Source organism: Salmo salar, chromosome 06 (genome assembly GCF_965601325.2).
Source record: "Salmo salar chromosome 06, fSalSal1, whole genome shotgun sequence".
Lineage (NCBI taxonomy): Eukaryota > Metazoa > Chordata > Actinopteri > Salmoniformes > Salmonidae > Salmo > Salmo salar.
Window position 1 is genome coordinate 63,565,421 of NC_138296.1, and position 19,101 is coordinate 63,584,521.

Sequence of the window (19,101 nt, forward strand, 5' to 3'; positions counted from 1 at the left end):
TGTCTATGAACGGTTCCACCAGCCTTATTAGCATTTAACATGACATTCTTTATGACAGTAATTACAGATACTGTATAGTAAGGCCTTTCTTCAGTGGTGTTAGGAAAGTCCTGGTTTACAGGCCACATCAGGCTTGCAAAGTGATGTGTAATTCCAGTTTGAATCCAGACAGAGTTGGCTTAAGTGGCATTTTTTCACTCTCAACCTGCAATCAGAATGAGTGCTAGGGAAGGGAAGATTGAATACTGAGAGTACCTCAATCATCTAAACTGGGACAACCATCCCGGTAATGAGTGTAATATGTCTTATAATGGAGCGGTCGAAATGTACACAATTGTTACCTGGAGGAAAGTAATGCCTTTTCAATTCATTCAGGGGGAGGTATTTTTTTATTTAGTCCTGGGGAGGGTCATGCAATTTGTAATGGATTAAATGTCATATTGCTCAGTGTTTGAGAATTAGTTGCATATTATATCTCAACGTGTGCCCGATGCTGCCCCTCATCCCTGATTCTCTGCTGGGCGCTCAATATCAATTGCCTATACTATAGGCCATAGGCCTAGGGCTAGGCTATATGGAGAGCATGCTTGGAGAAGCACAGGGCAAATTTATATTTATAAAAACATTTACAGTACCAGTCAAAAGCTTAGATACACCTACTTATTCAAGGATTTTACTTTATTTGTATTATTTTTTACATATTTGTATTATTTTGTACAATAATAGTGAAGACATCAAAACTATGAAATAACACATATGGAATCATGTAGTAACCAAAAAAGTGTTAAACAAATCAAAATATATTTTATATTTAAGATTCTTCAAAGTAGCCACCCTTTGCCTTCATGACAGCTTTGCATTCTCTCAACCAGCTTCATGATGTAGTCACCTGGAATGCTTTTCCAACAGTCTTGAAGGTGTTCCCACATATTCTGAGCACTTGTTGGCAGCTTTTCCTTCACTCTGCAGTCCAACTCATCCCAAACTATCTCAATTGGGTTGAGGTCGGGTGATTGTGGAGGCCAGGTCATCTGATGCAGCATTCCATCACTCTCCTTCTATGTCAAATAGCCCTTACACAGCCTGGAGGTGTGTTTTGGGTTTTGTCCTGTTGAAAAACAAATGATAGTAACACTAAGCGTAAACCAGATGGGGTGGCGTATCGCTGCCGAATGCTGTGCTAGCCATGCTGGTTAAGTGTGCCTTGAATTCTAAATAAATCACTGACAGTTTCACCAGCAAAGCACGCCCACACCATCACACCTCTTCCTCCATGCTTCACGGTGGGAACCACATACGGCGGTTGGAACCAAAAATCTCAAATTTGGACGCCTCATACCAAAGGCGACATTTCCACTGGTCTAATGTCCATTGCCTGTGTTTCTTGGCCCAAGCAAGTCTCTTATTATTATTATTGGTGTCCATTATTAGTGGTTTCTTTGCAGCAATTTGACCATGAAGGCCTGATTCACAGTCTCCTCTGAACAGTTGATGTTGAGATGTGTCTGCTACTTGAACTCTGTGAGGTGCAATCTGAGGTGCGGTTAATTGCCGAATTTCTGAGGCTGGTAACTCTGCAGCAGAGGTAACTCTGTGTCTTCCTTTCCTGTGGCAGTCCTCATGAGAGCCTGTTTCATCATAGTGCTTGATGGTTTTTGCAACTGCACTTGAAGAAACTCTTTCTTGAAATTTTCCGTATTGACTGACCTTCATGTCTTAAAATAATGATGGACTATCATTTCTCTTTGCTTATTTGAGCTGTTCTTGCCATAATATGGACTTGGTATTTTACCAAATAGGGTTAACTTCTGTATACCACCACTACCTTGTCACAACACAACTGATTGGCTCAAACGCATTAAGAAGGAAAGAAATTCCACAAATTAACTTTTAACAAGGCACACCTGTTAATTGAAAGGCATTCCAGTTGACTACCTCATGATACTGGTTGACAGAATGCCAAGAGTGTGAAAAAATGTAATCAAGGCAAAGGGTGGCTATTTGAAGAATCTCAAATATAAAATATATTTTGATTTGTTTAACACTTGTTTGGGTTACTACATGATCCCATATGTGTTATTTCATTGTTTTGGTGTCTTCACTATTATTCTACAATGTAGAAAACAGTAAAAATGAAGAAAAACCCTTGAATGAGTAGGTGTGTCCAAACTTTTGACCGGTACTGTAGGTCAGGAAATGAATGACAAATATCCAGTACATGTATTTGGAAAATAAGTATTATGTTACAAAGAAGTCGGCTGAACAACAGATGAGGAAAATCACCCTAGCCACAGTTAAAATATTTTGCATGCATGCAGCACAGCATAATGCACAATGGTACAGTAAACTTTATCCGGCTCATTCAAATTGTGTGGTGACATAATATAGTAGGTTAGTCAGTTATTTTAACATCTCAATGTGCATGCGTGAGGCAGACTAATCATACAACACTTGTTATACAATTAACAATAACAAAATAAGACATTCGATGTATGCACGATACATTTACAGAATATTTTTGTGAATGTTTAAATTAATTAATCATGGATTTCTGGTTGAGGTGAGGCAATCTCATTGGACATGCATGACAGCTGTTTTCGCAGGAACAGCTCAAAATACGGCAGCTCCAGCAGCTGGTAGAGATTCCTGGGAAAATGTCTTGCATTCTACATCCTTATCTGCCTGCATGGATGGTAGTAAGAATCAGTGGAGGGTTCATTTAACAAAACAAGTAGAATATTCTCATCGTCAACAGTGAAGAGGCGACTCCGGGATGCTGGCCTTCTAGGCAGAGTTCCTCTGTCCAGTGTCTGTGTTCTTTTGCCCATCTTAATCTTTTCTTTTTATTGGCCAGTCTGAGATATGGCTTTTTCTTTGCAACTCTGCCTAGAAGGCCAGCATCCCGGAATCGCCTCTTTACTGTTGACGTGGAGACTGGTGTTTTGTGGGTACTATGTAATGAAGCTGCCAGTTGAGGATTTGTGAGACATCTGTTAATGGAATTTTTTGTTGTTGCTTTTCTTTCAAAAACAAGGACATTTCTAAGTGACCCCAAACTTTTGAACGGTAGTGTATATAACAGTTTACCTTCCGTACCTCTCTTCACCCCAACCTGGGCTCGAACCAGAGACCCTCTCCACACATCGACAACAGTCACCCTCAAAGCACCGACTCTCATATGGCCACTTGGGTACGTTGATGTGTAGGCTTACAAAAGAGTTTCCTGGTACCATACCGACAATGTCTTCCAAAGAAAACATCAGGGAGGACTCCCAAGACATTCAAATATCACTTGACAGTTGTGGAGACAAAGCAAATGTGAGCTCTCTACTCCTCCTCACCCACTGGCCCTATGCCACAGGAGGCATTGCCAATTCTGCCCTCGCCACTTCCAATGAGACATTTTCTATTTCTTTGATAATAGGGGAATAAAGTAAGAGGATCCTTTAAATTGATTCTGAACCTGATAGGATTCCTGGAACTGACAAACCGTGCTCTTTTTATCTGACAGTTGATACTGTATCAACATTGGCAAACATCCTATCGCCAAATCAACAAATTCACTGGAGATCAGGCAATTTTTCAGGTAAGTGATATTTTAATGTCTTGGGGGTTCTCCCTGATGTTTTGGAAGACATTGTCGGTGTGGTACCAGGAAACTCTTTCGTAAGCCTACAGCTCCATGTGCCCAAGTGGCCCATATGAGAGTCGAGGATCATGCTGAAGGCTGTTGTTTGTGGTATCACACATCATGATCAACTGCTGTGTCTCTTCCGTGGAAGAAATACATAGCATTTTCGGAACGGAACATGTTTCTTTGTAAAACAAAGTAGAAAATAACTGAACTTGAAAGTGGGTGTGAAGTTTTTCAAACATTTGAGCAGCTTTGTATTGTTGACTGAATAAGTTATTGTCTAGTTTTATGTTTAATTAACTACTATTCAAAAGGCTTAAGAGACTACAACTGCACAAGTACATTCCTACCTTTTGCAACTGAGACATTACACATTTTACACCAGTCTGTCTGTAGAACAAAAGGAATTACTGTGCCCAGATCATCTCCACTACTGTGGGATGTATCCAGTCTGAAGGAAGAGGGCCTCCTCAGGAGAGAAGGTCTGCTGCCGGATTCTGCACCCCGACAGGTGTATTGATGGGAGGTGTCTGCTTGCCCAAAGCAGTAGCTTTCATCTAAGTAGTCCAGGACCTCCTGCTTGGCTAAGTGGGGTTGGCGTTGAGCTTATGCACTTTGTGAAAGTGTGATGGGTGAGCAAAAGGCCGAAGGGTAGAACGCAAAAAAAAAAATCTGTGTGCTGGTAGAATGGGGATATGAAGGTATGTGTCTTTCAAGTTCACTGTGGTGAACCAATCACCTGGTTGTACTGATTGAAGGATGACTTTGATCGTCATTATTTTGAAGGGAAGTGCTGAAAGATGACGATTTTTTGTCACCAGAAAATAGATTGAGTAGAACCGCAGTTTGTTGCACTGGTTCCAGGAGCAATGAGATTTCTGAGCAGAGTGTTTGCTTTTGAGCAAGGTTGCGAGCTGTTGTTTTCAAGACACCCCTGAAGTGTGGGGTTGCTGACAAAATTGTGGTGCATAGCCTTGTGTTACAGTTCGTAACACCCATTTGTTGGCCTTTGACCTTTTCCAGTTGGAAAGGTGGTGCTCGAGAAAGCGGTGTTGATGTGACCAAGGCTCTGCGTGCTGTGGTGCAGAGGGGACGCAGCATGCATACGGTGTGCCCAAGAGGTGATGCCGCGCTCCACCATTTCGGTAGGGCTGAGAGTGTCTGTTCCTCCACTCCTGAGCATGTGCAGTGTGAGTCTGAGCCTGGTTTATTGGCATCCCAGTTGGGGCCCTGGGACAGGAGTAATGGTTTGCTGGCTGATGCATTCTAGACATTGGAATGAGGCGCTGAAGCTCCATCTGTGTTTCTCTGTCTTCCTTAAACACTTGGAGGATTTGGGCCGCTGCGGGGTCAAATGTCTGGCCAGGTGATATGGGTACACCTAGGAGTGGAACCTTCTCTTTGTCAGGGAGCTTGGACTGCGCTAACCATAGGTGGCGTTGTGCAACCGACAGCGTTGCCAAAGATTTCCCAACCATCTGAGCATTGCCCTGAAGGCATCGGATGATCAGGACTGTAACTGTAGCCAGTTCTTTCATGGTCTCAGCGTCATAGTTTGTGGAGAGGCGTTCCTGCAGCTCCTTCTGATACAAGGCCAGTATCGCTGCTGAATTGCTAAGCCTAGCGGCTGAAGCAGTGCTTTTATGTGTCCTTTTTAGATGCCCTGCATCATTTGTTAAGCAGCTCTTGGTCTGAAATGTGTTGGAGAGAAGCAGGCAGAACAAGCAAAGCAAATTATTTGTCCATACGGGGTAAATATCCAAAACCATTCTCATCTGTTCCATGAACTGTAGCTAAGCGAGTGCATATGCTTGGCATGGCAGGGGTTCGGTCATTTGGCATGCTCCAGTCTTTGAACAAAGGGATGCATGTCTTACTCTTTGAAGAACTGAATTCATCAAACTTGGGTGCGGACCCCATGACAGTATCATTTCAAATCCAAAGTGCAGAACAAAACAACAAAAAATGTGTCATTGTCCTAATACTTTTGGAGCTCACTGTATGTGTGGCTAATTTAGCTAGCTAGGAGCTAACTTCTGAGGTAACGGGATAGACCCGAAGCTAACTAGCTAGCTAACACACAAAGATGGAAATACCAGACAAAAAGCAATAAAAGTTAGCTAGTATAGGCAGGCACAATAATGAGAGAGGGAGTAGATTTGATAAAAAATCATCTACTCATGGCACCTCCTCGAGTCGTTGAAAAATCGTAATTCCGTAAGAAAGTAATCCGAAGGGGATTAATATTAATCGCGTAATGTAAAATACATAAATGTGAGAGTGAAGAAAAGACAGTATGTTATGCCACACCATCTTTTATAGTGACAGGTCCCATGGTACAGTAAGGGTGTGGCGTGACTGTAAACATCTTTGATATTAAGCATCTCAATCACACAGCGTGAAGGGGAAGGAGTTCGCACAGGTCGTTTGGCGACCCGTTACGAAAATGAAAGAGAACAATACTTGCATGCTCTCTCACTCAGTAAAAGTTCAAAACAACCCCTTCCTTATAAGGAGCTTCAAAATGGCATCTCATTCGGAGAAACAACCAAGTATGGAATGATTTGTGAAATGTCAAATGACTAATTATGGTGAATGTTGGCCGGGGTCTCTCATGCTTTAATTCAGGGAACTCCGAGGGGGCTAGAAGTGGTGGCCCACAGTGTTGCACAAGGAGAGGCCCTGTGGAAAACTCAATGACTGTTAGCTAGCTACACATGCACCCCTCACTGTGCTATTCTTCTATGTCTGCCAAGGCTGAAAACGTTATTCTGAACACTTTGGGTCAGGGCTTTATCGAATTACATCTAGCTCGCCTTTGGTTTTTCACACACATGTCCCTAATATACTTCAACACACGATTTAGGTTGGGCTAACTAATACCCTCTCTGACAGTACTGCCAATATACTGACCAAAAACAATTAAAACTGTAGGCAAAAGAGGATACCTCATTTATGAATGTAGCCCACACAACTTTCATCCTGCATGGCTGTCTCCAACTTCTTCTCATATCACTCAGGGAGTTGGAAGGTGAGTAATCATCAGTGTTGTCGTCGAGTCACTAAACCTCGAGCCCGAGTCAAATCCCCTGTGCTTGAGTCAGAGTCGAGTCACGATACCCTATGGCTGAAGTCCGAGTCGAGTACAAGTCACCAATGGTCAAGTCCATCAATTTATAATAGATCTTATTATATACTGCTCAAAAAAATAAAGGGAACACTTAAACAACACAATGTAACTCCAAGTCAATCACACTTCTGTGAAATCAAATTGTCCACTTAGGAAGCAACCCTGATTGACAATAAATTTCACATGCTGTTGTGCAAATGGAATAGACAACAGGTGGAAATTATAAGCAATAAGCAAGACACCCCCAATAAAGGAGAGGTTCTGCAGGTAGAGACCACAGACCACTTCTCAGTTCCTATGCTTCCTGGCTGATGTTTTGGTCACTTTTGAATGCTGGCGGTGCTTTCACTCTAGTGGTAGCATGAAATTGAGTCTACAACCCACACAAGTGGCTCAGGTAGTGCAGCTCATCCAGGATGGCACATCAATGCGAGCTGTGGCAAGAAGGTTTGCTGTGTCTGTCAGCGTAGTGTCCAGAGCATGGAGGTGCTACCAGGAGACAGGCCAGTACATCAGGAGATGTGTAGGAGGGCAACAACCCAGCAGCAGGACCGCTACCTCCGCCTTTGTGCAAGGAGGAGCAGGAGAAGCACTGCCAGAGCCCTGCAAAATGACCTCCAGCAGGCCACAAATGTGCATGTGTCTGCTCAAACGGTCAGAAACAGACTCCATGAGGGTGGTATGAGGGCCCGACATCCACAGGTGGGGGTTGTGCTTACAGCTCAACACCATGTAGGACGTTTGGCATTTGCCAGAGAACACCAAGATTGGCAAATTCGCCACTGGCACCCTGTGCTCTTCACAGATGAAAGCAGGTTCACACTGAGCCCGTGACAGACGTGACAGAGTCTGGAGACGCCGTGGAGAACGTTCTGCTGCCTGCAACATCCTCCAGCATGACCGGTTTGGCGGTGGGTCAGTCATGGTGTGGGGTGGCATTTCTTTGGGGGGCCGCACAGCCCTCCATGTGCTCGCCAGAGGTAGCCTGACTGCCATTAGGTACCGAGATGAGATCCTCAGACCCTTTGTGAGACCATATGCTGGTGAGACCATATGCTGGTGCGGTTGGCCCTGGTCCCGTGTGGCTCACTTGGTAGAGCATGGTGTTTGCAGCGCCAGGGTTGTGGGTTCGATTCCCACGGGGGACCAGTACGGAAAAAAATGTATGAAATGTATGCATTCACTACTGTAAGTCGCTCTGGATAAGAGCGTCTGCTAAATGACTAAAATGTAAAATGTCCTAATGCAAGACAATGCTAGACCTCATGTGGCTGGAGTGTGTCAGCAGTTCCTGCAAGAGGAAGGCATTGATGCTATGGACTGGCCCGCCCGTTCCCCAGACCTGAATCCAATTGAGCACATCTGGGACATCATGTCTCGCTCCATCCTCCAACGCCACGTTGCACCACAGACTGTCCAGGAGTTGGCGGATGCTTTAGTCCAGGTCTGGGAGGAGATCCCTCAGGAGACCATCCGCCACCTCATCAGGAGCATGCCCAGGCGTTGTAGGGAGGTCATACAGGCACGTGGAGGCCAAACACACTACTGAACCTCATTTTGACTTGTTTTAAGGACATTACATCAAAGTTGGATCAGCCTGTAGTGTGGTTTTCCACTTTAATTTTGAGTGTGACTCCAAATCCAGACCTCCATGGGTTGATAAATTGGATTTCCATTGATTATTTTTGTGTGATTTTGTTGTCAGCACATTCAACTATGTAAAGAAACAAGTATTTAATAAGATTATTTCTTTCATTCAGATCTAGGATGTTTTGTTTAAGTGTTCCCTTTATTTTTTTGAGCAGTGTACAATTGTTTCTAGTCGCCACCCGATGGCAGTATATCGCCACTCCCTCATGGAAAAACAACTAATGTACTAATTATCATTACCTCACAAGTTCTACACAATACCTGTTTAACTACTTATTTACTACATATATGAATGGTAAGTCCGGCTGTCAGCTAATTTTTTGTAATCGCCCACTGATATTTCTGTAGTTTTTTTTATTGCAGAGTAAAAATGAAAAGGGAGACTTGTCAGAACCTGGCTATGAGATGCAGGGGGGAAAGTGGGAGGTGGGTAGAGCGAGACGACAAATTCAAAGACAGCATATTTGTCTATAATCAAGGGGAGAGAGAGACAAATAGCTAGACTGTTGTTTTACCATTAAACTCAATACTAGTATTGTTTTAAAGCAGTTTGTGTTTGTTAACCAGGCAAAACGAAATAGTAGGCTGGTGACTGGTGGTTATGGGGAAGCAAGAGAGTCGCTTGTGCGATGTGTTGCCTATGATTGTCGGAGTCGGAGCAGAGCCTGCCTGCCCACAATCATCACTTGCTCCCTTGCAGCTCACCAGCTGATGTAGGCTGTGTGTGGCGTGTCCTTTCACTGCCAGATAACAGACCCTTGTTGCTCTGCGCATCCAGTGGTGCTAATATTCTCCTTATCATAGTACCCTATCTAGTCCAACTGCAAATACAAGTCACGAGAAGGCGAGCCACCAATGGTCGAATCAGAAGTCATGAAAGTCTGGACTCCGTCCCCACTACAACACTGGGTATCATGCTATTTCATACGTCTTGAACTCATGGGGAGGATGACACAGGGAATCCCCTCTGCAGTGCATACAGACAACTCACGCTTTCCATGCCCACTATCCAGCTAACAATTCTAGGTACAGAGAAAGTTTTTGTAATATTACCCTTGATGTTCCCCTAATGTTTGAGTGTCTAGTTTTCCGTTAGTTAGCAAAAACCTTAAAACATTTTTAGCATGTTTTGGTGTTAAAATTGAGAATGTTCCTTTAATGTAAAAAATTACTTATCTAGAACGTGGTTACAATATTCTCAGAATATACAATGTTCTAGATGCGTTTTAAGAACATTCATGTGTCTGAGGGTTAAAGTTGTGGGAATATTTGTTAGCTGGGTACATTTATTTACCTTACAAAAGTTGCAAAACTACAGTCAAAAGGTTAAAATATGGATAAACATGGTGGGAAATCATTCACCTGCCCATTAATAAACAGAGAAAGGGGGGTGGGGTGTAAGTCAAACCAAAATACAAATATACTTATAGAACGTTACTGACTGGGGACTTAGTTATGTGTGTATGGAGACTGATTTGGAAAATGCTGTGTAGACCTAAATACAGAATGTTGCCCTATAGGAATCGAGCAGTTCAGGCTGAAATGTTTTATTATTCATAATGAGCAGTGTTCTCAGGTTATGTAACACTGTGTTACTTCCAGGTAATTAGGGTAAACATCCCAGGATATTTTTTTCCCCATGTAATGTGAGGGCTGAGTCCCTAGTGCTGCTCTCTCAGACATGGGTGGTGGTGGGGTAGTAGGGGCCACAGTGACAGGTATCAGGGATGTCCAATTCCATTTCAATTTAGCCAAATCATGAAATTAACTGACATTTATTTTTCGAAGAGGATTTTCCAATTCAGTATATTGATGGGGAGTTGAAATGGAATTAGCCTCAACCCTGTTCCACTCCCTCTCTTATCATCGGTGTCTGCTCCTCTCCTTGTCTTTAGACTTCTTGGGTGAGCGACTGCGGCTCCTCTCCGGGCGGTGCTTTTCACGGGACTTGCTGTGCTTGTGGTGGCTGTCTCTTTCCCTGGAGTGAGAATGCTGCCGGTCTGTTTTTTTCTCCCGCCTGGGCTCCTCACTGTTCCACTGTAGGTATAACATAGGGAGAGAAAGAGGTTTGACAAAGGTTCAAGAGAAATCTTTGGTGGTGCTCAAACAAAGCTCTGTGGAATGACTCAGTATAGCTCGAGTGACTGGTGCCACAACTGCTGAAATGACAAGCCATTCCCAAATTACATGAGTCATGCTTACTCTAATGCTCTTACTGAACATTATTGTGAAAGAAGGAAAACAATTACCGTAAATTCTGGACTATAAGCCGCAACTTTTTTCCCAGGCTTTGAACCTCACGGCTTAAACAATGACGCGGCTAATATATGGATTTTTCCCGCTTTCAATTTTTTTTCTAAAAAAAAAAACACATTCTGTGACGTGCTCAGTTTTTTGGCGGCATAAAGCTTTCATTAGACCAATGAAATTGCCGAACGGGTTAAGGTCAAACTTCTTTTTTGTTTACTGTTTAGATTAAATCGAGCGCTCTCAAACTTCCCATCATTCTGATTACGGTAGTCATTTTGTCACCCTCATCATGGCAAAGACACGGAGAAATGCATATGATGCAGCTTTCAAGTTGAAGGCGATTGATCTGGCTGTTGGAAAAGGAAATAGAGCTGCTGCACGGGAGCTTGGTCTTAATGAGTCGATGATAAGACGTTGGAAACAGCAGCGTGAGGAATTGACTCAGTGCAAAAAGACAACTAAAGCTTACTGCTAATTTTTTATTTATTGTTACAAGCCGTGTTTCGTTAAAGCCTATTTATTTTTGTTACAAGCCGTGTTTCGTTAAAGCCTATTTATTTTTGTTACAAGCCGTGTTTCGTTAAAGCCTGTCTAAAGTTCATTTGTTTCAATGTACCGGTAGGCACCTGCGGCTTATAGACATGTGCGGCTTATTTATGTTCAAAATAATATATATTTTTAAATTCAGTGGGTGCGGCTTATATTCAGGTGCGCTTAATAGTCCGGAAATTACGGTAGTTCAAAAGTTATTTTTGGCCGACCTTGGATTTCTTGGATTTCCTGGTGTCCTCGTCATCTGAGTGATTGTGTTTCTTATCCTTGTGTTTCTTTTCAGCATGCCGATGGCTTGTTCCTTCTTCCTCTTCCTCTAAAAGCAGGTCGTACTTGGAGCTTTTGGGAATGTTTAGAAAAACTTGAGGAAGTAAAGTGTGTAATTCCAAGTTTGCCAAATCTATCAGAGAAATGTAATTTCCTCCAACAGAGAAATGTCTTCACAATAGTTTACCTCTCTCTGTCCTGATAGCTATGTGAAATAGTGCACAGTTGAGTTGAAATATTTTACACTTTAACTCATATTCTCCTTTACATATTGAATAGCAAATATAAACACATTTAAGGATACTCCTGCTTAGGTTTGACTTTATCCTTAAGAGCTAATTTGGATCCCACGTCTTTTTCATAGGCCTTGAAGTCATCCTTTGTATACTTTCCACCTAGAAAACAAAAGACCTTGTGAAGTTCTCTACTTCGCAGAGGTGAATGAGACATCCTTTAGTTTAAGTGCCTTATTAGGGCTTAATTGAGTCTCTGAAAGTATACATAACGCATACTTTATGGAACACATAAAACCTTGAAATAAAAGTCCAAGTGAGTTATGTTTTAATAAGTGTTTACCTTTGCCTTTCCATTTGATCTTTGAAACAGACTGGCTGAAGTCCACGTGTATGCGCCTGTCATCTATGAGCACGTTGTCCATCTTGAAGAAGGCCTTTTCACAGTCCTCCTCCTGTGCACAGAAAGGACATCAATTGCATCTAAAAAAGGGTCATGTGAGCCCTTATGGGTCCAGTGAACAAGGGAATTAATTTCAGTAAACAAAACCATATGACATTTCAAATGAATTAATTTGTACCCTCTCAATTCTGACTAACTGGTGCCATCTATTGATATGTTGCACAACTGCACTTGAATTGTTCAAAAAGGAATCTCTATCTTTATATTTCTGTCGTGATTTGTATGCTGAACAAAAATATAAACGCAACATGCAACAATTTGAACGATTTTACTGAGTTACAGTTCATATAAGGCAATCAGTTAATTTAAATGAATTCATAAGGCCCTCATCTATGGATTTCACAACTGGGCAGGTGTGGGAGCCAGGCCAAGCCAATTAGAATTCATTTTTCCCCACAAAAGGACTTCATTAGAGAGAGAAATCCTGAGTTTCATCAGTGCCTGGGTGACTGGTCTCAGACGATCTCGCAGGTGAAGAAGCTGGATGTGGAGGTCCTGGGCTGGCGTGGTTACATGTGGTCTGCAGTTGTGAGGCCGGTTGGACGTACAGCCAAATTCTCAAACATTTTGTTGGAGCTGGCTTATGGTAGAGAAATTAACTTTCAATTCTCTGGCAACAGCTCTGGTGGACATTACTCCAGTCAGCATGCCAATTGCACAATTGCAAAACTCGAGACATCTGTGGCATTGCGTTGTGTCAAAACTGCACATTTTAGTGGCCTTTAATTGTCACCAGCACAAGGTGCACCTGATCATGCTGTTTAATAAGCTTCTTGATATGCTACGCCTGTCAGGTGAATGGACTATCTTGGCAAAGGAGAAATGCTCACTAAAGGGGATGTAAACAAATTTGTGCACAACATTTTAGAGAAAAGCTTTTTGTGAGTATGGAACATTTCTGGGATCTTTTATTTCAGCTCATGAAACATGGGATCAACACTTTACATGTTGCATTTGTATTTTTGTTCAGTGTACTTATGAACCTGAGTGGAGCAATGTTCAACTTTTATTTCCATGCATAATCAAAATAGGGCTAAAATTATTTTATGATAACTTATGGTACAGAAAGCAATCAGGTGAAAACCAAACCAATACACACCTTTTCAAACTCAATGAAAGCATAGCACAGAGACTCTCCTGACTTCCAGTCTCTGATGATCTCACAGCTGTAGCAAAATAAGAACATGTTAATCATGGTACAGTTCACCAACATTCAATATTTAAATTGGTTAGGACTAGGTCTATTTCAAATTAAATATGTATCGTAATGTTATGAGGCCAGTATATTGAAATAGACAGGGTCTATTTTACCACTTAATAAGTCCAAAGCGGGAGAAAATGATCTCCAGGTCCTCATCTGTGGTCACAGGGTTCAGCTTACACACAAACAGCACATTCTCAGGAGGTTTCACTTCCGCATCAGGGAGATCACCCACCTACACAAGCACATACACACATCAGTGTCTCTGAAATCACAAAACTCTTATAAAACCACCATATAATGTTTACAACACTAATATGTTCACTAGCTAATTAACTACTACAGTAGAAGTACTGTTGGGTTCTTCAACAGCAATCTGTACTAACAAGTTATAATGTTGAGTGTTACAAAATCCCTTCTGCCATCACTCCTGAAAGTATGGACATCCTCTACAAGGCTAAGTGGACCAAACCACAAGACCCCCCCCCCCCTCACCATCTCCAGCAGGATGGCCTGGGTCTTGGCCTCCTTCTCCTTCAGCAGCTCATCCAGCTCCTCAGCCTTCTTCCCATCTGTGTCGTTGATCACTTCATCAGCTCCAATACGACCACTCTGCACACCAAAGAGGGGACTGTAAGGTTAGACGTCAAAAGTTGCATCGTTCATTGTTTTCTGGTACTGAAGACAATAATGAACTAACTTAAACCGTATTCTTTTATATTAAAGTAATATCGTTTACAATACTTTTGCTCTGAAAGGGAGATATGCATTGCTTTTAATTCAATGGTACAGAAAGTGTCCAGTCACACACATCCAGCTGTTCCTTGGTAGGCTCAGGGGAGCGGTCAGGCACGGGCAAGTCAGCGGGGTCATCGAAAGGGTCTTCCAGGATCACAGTGTGGTTTATTCTGCAATGACAAAACAAGTATCATACTTATTTTCTCTCCACCTTATACTGGGATGTCTATCTGAGTAGGTCATTTTATTGACACCACTCTAGCAGGGTTTAACGTTTGGAAAATGTGCTGCCGGACATTTGACCAGCCTAATTTTAAAGCTACAATATGCAACTTTTTTGGGTGACCTGACCAAATTTGCATAGAAATGTGAGTTACACATCTGTCATTGAAAGCAAGTCTAAGAAGTGGTAGATCTGTTCATTGTGTGCTATTTCTATGCTTCCCATTCAAGTTTCATTTTAGAGAGTGTTTTACTTTCGGTTTTGTACACCAGCTTCAAACAGCTGAAAATACAATATTTTTGGTTCTGGAAAATATATTTCACAGCGGTTTAGATGGTACAATGATTCTCTACACTACACTTACACGTTTTGTCACAAACTGAAATTAGGCCAACTATTAGAAGTCTTGCAAATAGGAAATGATTTCTGCATATTGCACCCTTAATTTACCAGACATTTGAGAAATTTACCGGACCCATACACATTGGATGCGTAATCTGATTAGGGCGTCCACCCACAGTGGTCAGACTGACAGAAATCGCATTTAGATTACAGTAATTCATATTAACAGAACATGCAAGTCGAGGATGCAACGATGTGCAGTCCTTCTAATTCTGATGCGCACTTTGAAGATGTTAGAACAACTGTCCACATTTACTTTTCCTCAGCCAACAAGATGAGTAACAAACAGCAAAATCTCTAGCCGATGTCAATCTACACTGAACAAAAATATAGTTACAGTTCAGTTCAGGCACGACTCCAACACCCTCATCAAGTTTGCCGTTGACACAACATTGGTAGGCCTGATCACAGACAACGATGAGACAGCCTATAGGTAGGAGGTCAGAGACCTGGCCGTGTGGTGCCAGGACAACAACCTCTCCCTCAACGTGATCAAGACAAAGGAGATGATCGTGGACTACAGGAAAAGGAGGACCGAGCACGCCCCCATGCTCAACGACGGGGCTGTAGTGGAGCAGGTTGAGAGCTTCAAGTTCCTTGGTGTCCACATCACCAAACAACTATCATTGTCCAAACACACTAAGACAGTCGTGAAGAGGGCACGACAAAGTCTATTCCCCCTCAGGAGACTGAAAAGATTTGGCATGGGTCCTCAGATCCTCAAAAGGTTTTACAGCTGCACCATTGAGAGCATCCTGACTGGTTGCATCACTGCCTGGTATGACAACTGCTCGGCCTCCGACCGCAAGGCACTACAGAGGGTAGTGCGACCGGCCCAGTACATCACTGGGGCCAAGTTTCCTGCCATCCAGGACCTCTATAACAGGCCCCCAGAGGAAGGTCCTAAAAAATGTCAAAGACTCCAGCCACCCTATTCATAGACTGTTCTCTCTGCTACTGCACGGCAAGCGGTACCGGAGCACCAGGTCAAGGTCCAAAAGGCTTCTAATCAGCTTCTACCCCCAAGCCATAAGACTCCTGAACAGCTAATCAAAGGGCTACCCAGACTACCTCTTTTACGCTGCTACTCTCTGTTTATTATCTATGCATAGTCACGTTAACTCTACCTACATGTACATAATACCTGAATTACCTCAACTAACCGGTGCCCCCGCACATGGACTCTGTACCGGTAGCCCCTGTATATAGCTTCGCTATTGTTATTTTACTGCTGCTGTTTAATTATTTGTAACTTTTATTTACTATTTTTTTTACTTAACACTTTTCTTAAAACTGCACTGTTGGTTAAGGGCTTGTAATTAAGCATTTCACTGTAAGGTCTACACCTCTTGTATTCGGCGCATAAAACAAATACAATTTGATTTGATTTCTAACGAAATCAGTCAATTGAAATAAATAAATGAGGTCCTAATCTATGGATTTCACATGACTGGGAATACAGATATGCATCTGTTGGTCACAGATACCTTAAAAAAATAAAATAATTGAAGTATGGGATGTATATGGATCAGAAAACCAGTCAGTATCTGGTGTGACCACCATTTGCCACTTGCAGCACGACATCGCCTTTGCAAAGAGTTGATCAGGCTGTCGATTGTGGCCTGTGGAATGTTGTCTCCTCTTCAATGTGTGTTTTGAAGTTTTTTTATTTTATTTAACCTTTATTTAACTATGCAAGTCAGTTAGGAACAAATTATTATTTACAATGACGAGTTGCGTTGCTGGATATTGACGGGGACGGGAACACGCCGTCATACACGTCGATCCAGAGCATCCCAAACGTGCTCAATGGGTGACATGTCTGGTGAGTATGCATGCCATTTCCAGCTACCAGGAATTGTGTACGGATCCTTGCGACATGGGGCTGTGCATTATCATGCTAAAACATGACATGATGGGAGTGGATGAATGGCAAATTGACATCGATAAAATGCAATTGTGTTTGTTGTCTGTAACTTATGCACGCCCATACCATCACCCCACCGCCACCATGGGGCACTCTGTTCACAACGTTGACATAAGCAAACCGCTCGCCCACACAACGCCATACACACTGTTTGCCATCTGCCCGGTACAGTTAAAACCGGGATTCATCCGTTTCAAGCGTGCCAGTAGCCATCGAAGGTGAACATTTGCCCACTGAAGTCGGTTACGATGCCGAACTGCAGTCAGGTCAAGACCCCGGTGAAGACGACGAACACGCAGATGAGCTTCCCTGAGACAGTTTCTGACAGTCTGTGCAAAAATTATTGAGCTGATGAAAACCCAATGTTTTATCAGCTGTCCGGGTGGCTGGTCTCAGACGATCCTGCAGGTGAAGAAGCCGGATGTGGAGGTCCTGCACTGGCGTGGTTACACATGATCTGCGGTTGTGAGGCCGGTTGGACGTACTTCTCTCTAAAACAACAAATTCTCTAAAACGACCTTGGAGGCAGCGTATGGTCGAGAAATTAACATTCAGTTTTCTGGCAAAAGCTTTGGTGGACAGTCTTGCAGACAGCATGCCAATTAAAAACTCCCTCAACTTGAGAAATCTGTGGCATTGTGTTGTGTGACAAACCTGCACATTTTAGAGTGGCCTTTTATTGTCCCCAGCACAAAATGTAATGATCATGCTGTTTAATCTGCTTCTTGATATGCCACATCTGTATACTGTACACGTATTGATAAATAAGATACATAACAAATTTACTGTACACATGCGCCAATTTAATTTCACTAAGTAATGCAAATTAACCTATAGACCAATAAGAATGACCAGTCAAATGTATTTATATCGACAGGTATTTACATCAATAAATAGGCTAAAAAAGCATTATTTATTTAATTAAAAATCCCTTTGCAAAATAATGATTTTTAGCCTATTAATTCATGGAAATACCAGTCGATGTAAATGCATTTGTCTGGTCATGCTTATCGGTATATAGGTTAATCTGGCCGGTGCCAATTGTATTTATCGGCATTTCTATTTATTTATTTTAAATCAACCAAAAGCAGGCTATTACCGTCTTACGGAAACCCTGCACTCTAGGTATTCATGGAACAGTGAGTGTTTATTATTATTTTTTGGTATAAAATTCTATTCTAATCTCCCTCTAAAATTGCTACATTCAAATATGATTAAAGGAAATTCAATTTGCTGACCTGATATCCTGAAAAGGGATGAAGTCCTTGTCAACGAAGGTCTCATTGATCTTGGCCAAGACGTCCATACCCTCTGACACCTCTCCGAACACAGTGTGGACCCCATCCAGGTAGTCCAGGTTCTCACCAGTGGTGATCAGGAACTGGGGATCAAGGAGATTGTTACAGCACAAATAAAAGATTTCAGATGCTTGCCATCTGTCCTACCCGAATCAGTAGGCTAACATTGTGGCTTTCAAACTGATAGCAGTTAAATACTTTAAATACTGAGGAGGTGGATGGCAGTTTTACCAACCTGAGAACCATGTTGGTCACTGCCATTGTTCACCATGGACACCATCCCCTTCTTTCTGTGTTTGATCCGCGGGTTTTTCTCTGCATCATAGAAGCGGGCCTGGTCTCCATATAGTTTACTGAGGGAATAGAAAATAAATCATCAACATTCCTGTGAGATATAAACAACAGCTGTGATGATTTTGGACAATGCTGTTTATGCTGAGGAAGAGGACTGACCCATAGACAGATTCTCCACCACGGCCAGTCCCAGTGGGATCTCCAGTCTGCACAATAAAATCTCTCTGGACATTGTGGATGAGGCAGTAATTGTAGAATTTGATTTTGCATAACTTCAGGAAATTCAGGGATGCTAGAAAAAAAAAAGGAGCTGATCGTCATTATGAAAACACATCACGTTCATAAGGAATTAGGATTTCCTTTCCCTGAGTTGCAATGATTGTGCCACATCAACACAGAGTGAACTATCAGACGAAGTGTTCCCAAAGAAATCCTATCTTTTTAAATGTTTGTTGGCTAGCCGAAATATAAAATGAACAACAGTTAGCATTTGCTATCGCTGGGCAAATGAATGGTTGGCTATCTTGTTACCTAGCACTTGCTAGCAGCAACTTAAAAGGCGATATTTGACTTTCTGAGAAGCTTTAATTATTGCGAAATGTAGGCTGTGTTACCAAATATTAGCGTTGGATGTGTTGGTGCATGTTTTCTTACTTTTAGGCCTTTCTTCTGTAAATAAATCAATGACGATATCACCCAATGTTGTTTCAAGAAGAACCGCCATGTTTGCAGGGTGACTGCGCAGCTGCGCACGCGCCCTTGTTTGATTCGATGCCACCTGGGTGCTGTGGGGTATCCACTAGTTACCACAGCCACAAAGTCATAACGTCTATATGGTA

The 19,101-nt window shown here is 42.4% G+C and overlaps 1 protein-coding gene across 2 annotated transcripts; it reads right to left on the reverse strand.

Moving 5' to 3' along the window:
- Positions 1-9,945: 9,945 nt before the first annotated feature.
- Positions 9,946-19,050, reverse strand: ppil4 (peptidylprolyl isomerase (cyclophilin)-like 4). 2 transcript variants are annotated; one of them, XM_014204736.2, is made up of 12 exons: positions 18,917-19,050; positions 18,422-18,554; positions 18,204-18,321; positions 17,909-18,051; positions 14,192-14,288; positions 13,876-13,992; positions 13,491-13,615; positions 13,279-13,345; positions 12,060-12,171; positions 11,788-11,878; positions 11,426-11,555; positions 9,946-10,451 (listed from the first exon to the last, which is right to left on the reverse strand). In XM_014204736.2, exons 1-12 carry the CDS (start codon positions 18,984-18,986, stop codon positions 10,278-10,280), a joined length of 1,377 nt encoding a protein of 458 aa, XP_014060211.1. In that variant the 5' UTR covers positions 18,987-19,050; the 3' UTR covers positions 9,946-10,277. The 2 variants fall into 2 exon arrangements, with proteins under 2 accessions (XP_014060211.1, NP_001134711.1); NM_001141239.1 differs by lacking the exons at positions 9,946-10,451; positions 11,426-11,555; positions 11,788-11,878; positions 12,060-12,171 and adding an exon at positions 12,433-12,755 and having other exon boundaries at positions 18,917-18,987.
- Positions 19,051-19,101: the final 51 nt, after the last annotated feature.

Coding starts and splice junctions, on each gene's coding strand:
- ppil4 (XM_014204736.2), bottom strand. CDS start 18,986: ATGGCGGTTCTTCTTGAAACAACATTGGGTGATATCGTCATTGATTTA. Junction 13,346..13,490: donor CGCTTTGGACTTATTAAGTG/GTAAAATAGACC, acceptor ATTTTGCTACAG/CTGTGAGATCATCAGAGACT. Junction 11,879..12,059: donor GATCAAATGGAAAGGCAAAG/GTAAACACTTAT, acceptor TTTGTTTTCTAG/GTGGAAAGTATACAAAGGAT.